Below are 3,463 nucleotides of genomic sequence, written 5' to 3'. Positions count from 1 at the left end.
GCTATCGGGTCTGCAACCTCTCCATCCAAACCCTGAGAAGGAGAGGTTGCCTCAATGGAGCCAGCAAGAGACAAAAGATCTGATAGCGATTAGGGCTGATTTAGAGAGGGATTTCAATGTGTCGAGGAGGAACAAGACGCTGTGGGAGGCGGTGGCGACGAGGATGAGGGAGAGAGGGTATCGGAGGAGCCCTGAGCAGTGTAAATGCAAGTGGAAGAATCTCGTCAATCGGTACAAGGTCGGATTTTTTTGTTGTCGTTTTTGGGAAATTATTTGGTGCGTAGATGGAAAGATTAGATTTTTATCAGTTCTAGTTTTGGTCTGATTGCATTTTTAGCACTAGGTGCCGATGGGTAATTATATTTTGCTCTCGGACCGTTCATTAATGTGAAAAGCAATATTGGATTCAACTTGGGATAGCTGTAGGCTTTCTATGCTAATGTATTAGGTAAAAGCAATGAGCTTCTTGTCGCGCATGAATTGGTTTAGGCCAGGATATTCAGCTGAATGTTTACATTTCATCCTAATTCAGCTTTCTTCAGCTGAACAATTGAAGTATTCTTTAGCTTGGTTGTTTTATTTTATTTTTTCCCGGTTAATTTGTCTCTGGTTCCATGTTAGGGGTTGTTGATTTACTATGTATATGTACTATATTGTGGCTTTTACTGTGAGAACCAGTATTATGCTTATACGGTGCTAAGCAATCCCTTTGCTTCGTGTTTATCTTGATAAGAATGATTCTTTTTTTTTTTTGAGCTTTTGTTACAATTAGATATATTCATGAGCTTAACCTGATGGCCTGGAAACATATAAGAATTCTCAGTTCTCCTTTCTGTGCACTTACACAAGTAACCTCATATATGTGTATAACTTCCAATAGAAAGGGAGAAATAAATAGATTATTGAGCTTACATATTATGGAATCAACGGAAGCATGTAATAATATGGGAGCAAAGACTGCAGCATAAAGGTGCAGATATTTAAATGACTCTGCATGAATTTAGTTATAGTTCCGTAGAGCTCTTTTGAGTTTTGTGCTTGCGCATTGCTGTTGTTGGAGGTATTGGTCTAATTGTAGAGCATCTGGAGAATGGTTTGCTAGGTGTTAGTATTAAACAAATGGTTCAGTAGGTGTTAGTATTAAACCCCATTATTTCTCCTTGTGTTGCCTTCAACCTTCCATGAATTGTTCTTGTAAAAGATGCTTGCTGTCTTGTTGAAAGCTCAGTGTGTTCCTTGGAGGTGCATTTTGCTCTCAATTCCATTGCAGTATCCCTTATGATTTTTGAAATTCCCAGTTGAAAGCTCTTTTTTTTGGTTGTGCTTTTCATAAGGAATAACATTATATGATTTTACAAATGCGACTACATGTTTTATTTTTTATAGAACTTTTTTTCCCCTTCACTATCATCCCGCTTTTGACTAAATTACCATCAGTTTTTTTTTCTGTTTAGTGATTGCGAATGTAGTCTTCCATCGTTCTGGTAGAATTTTCAGCTCATTTATATTTTATAAATCCTTCTATGTTTGTAATAATTATGGTTCAGTATGTGTTAAACTTCTCAAACTTTCAAAGCAAGTACTAATGTAGTCATAAAAGAAAAGTGGTGATGACAGTGAAGTTACTAGGAGCGGAGCCATTAAAGTGAACTGCTCTTTACTACGGAAAAAAGGGGGTTAATGTATCATGTGTACATGGTTTGAGTATCTGTTTTACTAGGTGTGATGGCCTTTAGCTGAATCAAGTATAATCATGTAATTTAATGTATGTTGTAATATTGAAATGCACTTCTAGAAGTTAAAATCATGATTTCTAAGCTGAAGATTCCTCTTTGATGAGGATAATCTGTTGTGGCAGTCGTCCTGTACTGTTAGACAAAATCAACTCTGATCAATTGAATCTTATATATATCAAGTACATTCGGAATTCTGAAGAATCAGGAAATTTAGGAAGAATTGTGTCTAACGTCCTGATGGCTCTGTAATTATCTAGATGGTAATATGCATGCAGCGATTTCTAGTTGAAAGCTGTTGATAGGTTTGATGCTAATATTCGTGACTCAGTTTTCTTAAATATGGCACGTTTCAAGACAATAGTTAGTTAGTTCTCATTTGATTTGGGCTTAAAATCACCTTTGAGATGATATGAAGTATTTATAATCATAACGTGGTCTCCTATCTAATTGAGTATTTTCCATTCTAATGCAGGGAAAAGAAACAGCAGATCCCGACACTGGCAGGCAGTGTCCATTCTTCGATGAGCTTCACGCAGTATTCACAGAGAGGGCAAGAAACATGCAGCGTCTCCTCGAGATGGAGTCTGGTGGTGCCTCCCAATCCAAGAAGAAACTCAAGAGACTCGCTGGAGATAGATCTTCAGAAGAATTACTATCCGACGATGAAGATGACGACGATGAAGAAAGTGATGTAGAGCGCCCAACAAAAGGCAAGAAGAAGAAAACCGAAAAAGTAGCACACCAACAAAAAGCAACAGAGAAATCAAGAACAGGAAATAACAGTAACATTCACGAGGTGCTGCAGGAGTTTTTTCAGCAGCAACAGAGAATGGAGTTACAGTGGCAGGAGATGATGGAGAGGAGAGCTCAAGAGAGAGCGAGGTTTGAGCAGGAGTGGAGGCAGTCGATGGAGAAGCTGGAGAGGGAGAGGATTATGTTGGAGCAAGCTTGGAGAGAGAGGGAGGAGCAGAGGAGGATGAGGGAAGAGAGCCGCGCAGAGAAAAGAGATCAGCTGCTTACGACGCTGTTGAATAAGCTTATTCAGGATGAGCTTTGATTGCTTGTTTAGTTTCTGGTTTCTGCTGGATCTGCACAGAACAATAGTACAGTTATAAACTGACATAAACAGGAAACGTTCTCTATAGGTTGTTTGTTACTGAAAAGAAAAGAGATAGATGTTGTTTGTTGTTTTATGGACTATGGATGTATTTGATGTTTGAGCTCTGTGCATGTAGATTGTATGAATTCTTTACTCTATGAGAAGTTAAAATTTATTTGAATGTTAATGTTTGTTCTTCTTCAAATTTGTGTATGCTTGGCATGGACGAGGACGACGACGCCTCCTCTATACAAAGGCATCACCTCTGTGTTCTGTATAGCCGGGTAAAAACAGAGGGAGGAAGAAAGGAACCTTCATCTATATCTATTGAGGAAAACAAAGTAGAGGCGCTAGAACAAAATCCTCTCCAAGGTAAGTACGTAGTCTGGTAGTAAGCTTTATTTTATTTAGAGACGACACAAAGAGAAAAAATAAGGCAACAGAGAGGTGTGAACGGGACTGGTTCCCCTACTGCTCGGACTCGAATTGAGGGAGGGCGGTCCCTGGTAGGACTCGGTCAGAGGTACGTGAACGGTACTTTATTTATTGTTTGTCCTCGTACAGAGCACCCCCCCTCCCTCCCCACCTTCTCGCAAGCGAGTCTTCCCCTCCTCCTCCTCCGTGGCTC

The 3,463-nt window shown here is 39.5% G+C and overlaps 1 protein-coding gene across 1 annotated transcript in view; it reads left to right on the top strand.

The window, feature by feature from the left end:
- The window catches only part of LOC109819416 (trihelix transcription factor GT-3b-like), a 6,342-nt gene extending 3,302 nt beyond the window's left edge, over positions 1-3,040 (top strand). Inside the window, exons 2-3 of the mRNA XM_020385136.1 lie at positions 3-238; positions 2,209-3,040. Of these exons, the coding sequence (XP_020240725.1) occupies positions 3-238; positions 2,209-2,793 (821 nt within the window). The 3' untranslated portion in view covers positions 2,794-3,040. The remainder of the gene's footprint in view (positions 1-2; positions 239-2,208) is intronic.

This window comes from Asparagus officinalis, chromosome 8, assembly GCF_001876935.1.
Source record: "Asparagus officinalis chromosome 8, Aspof.V1, whole genome shotgun sequence".
NCBI classification, from domain to species: Eukaryota; Viridiplantae; Streptophyta; class Magnoliopsida; order Asparagales; family Asparagaceae; genus Asparagus; species Asparagus officinalis.
This window is presented reverse-complemented; position numbering and strand designations above follow the sequence as displayed.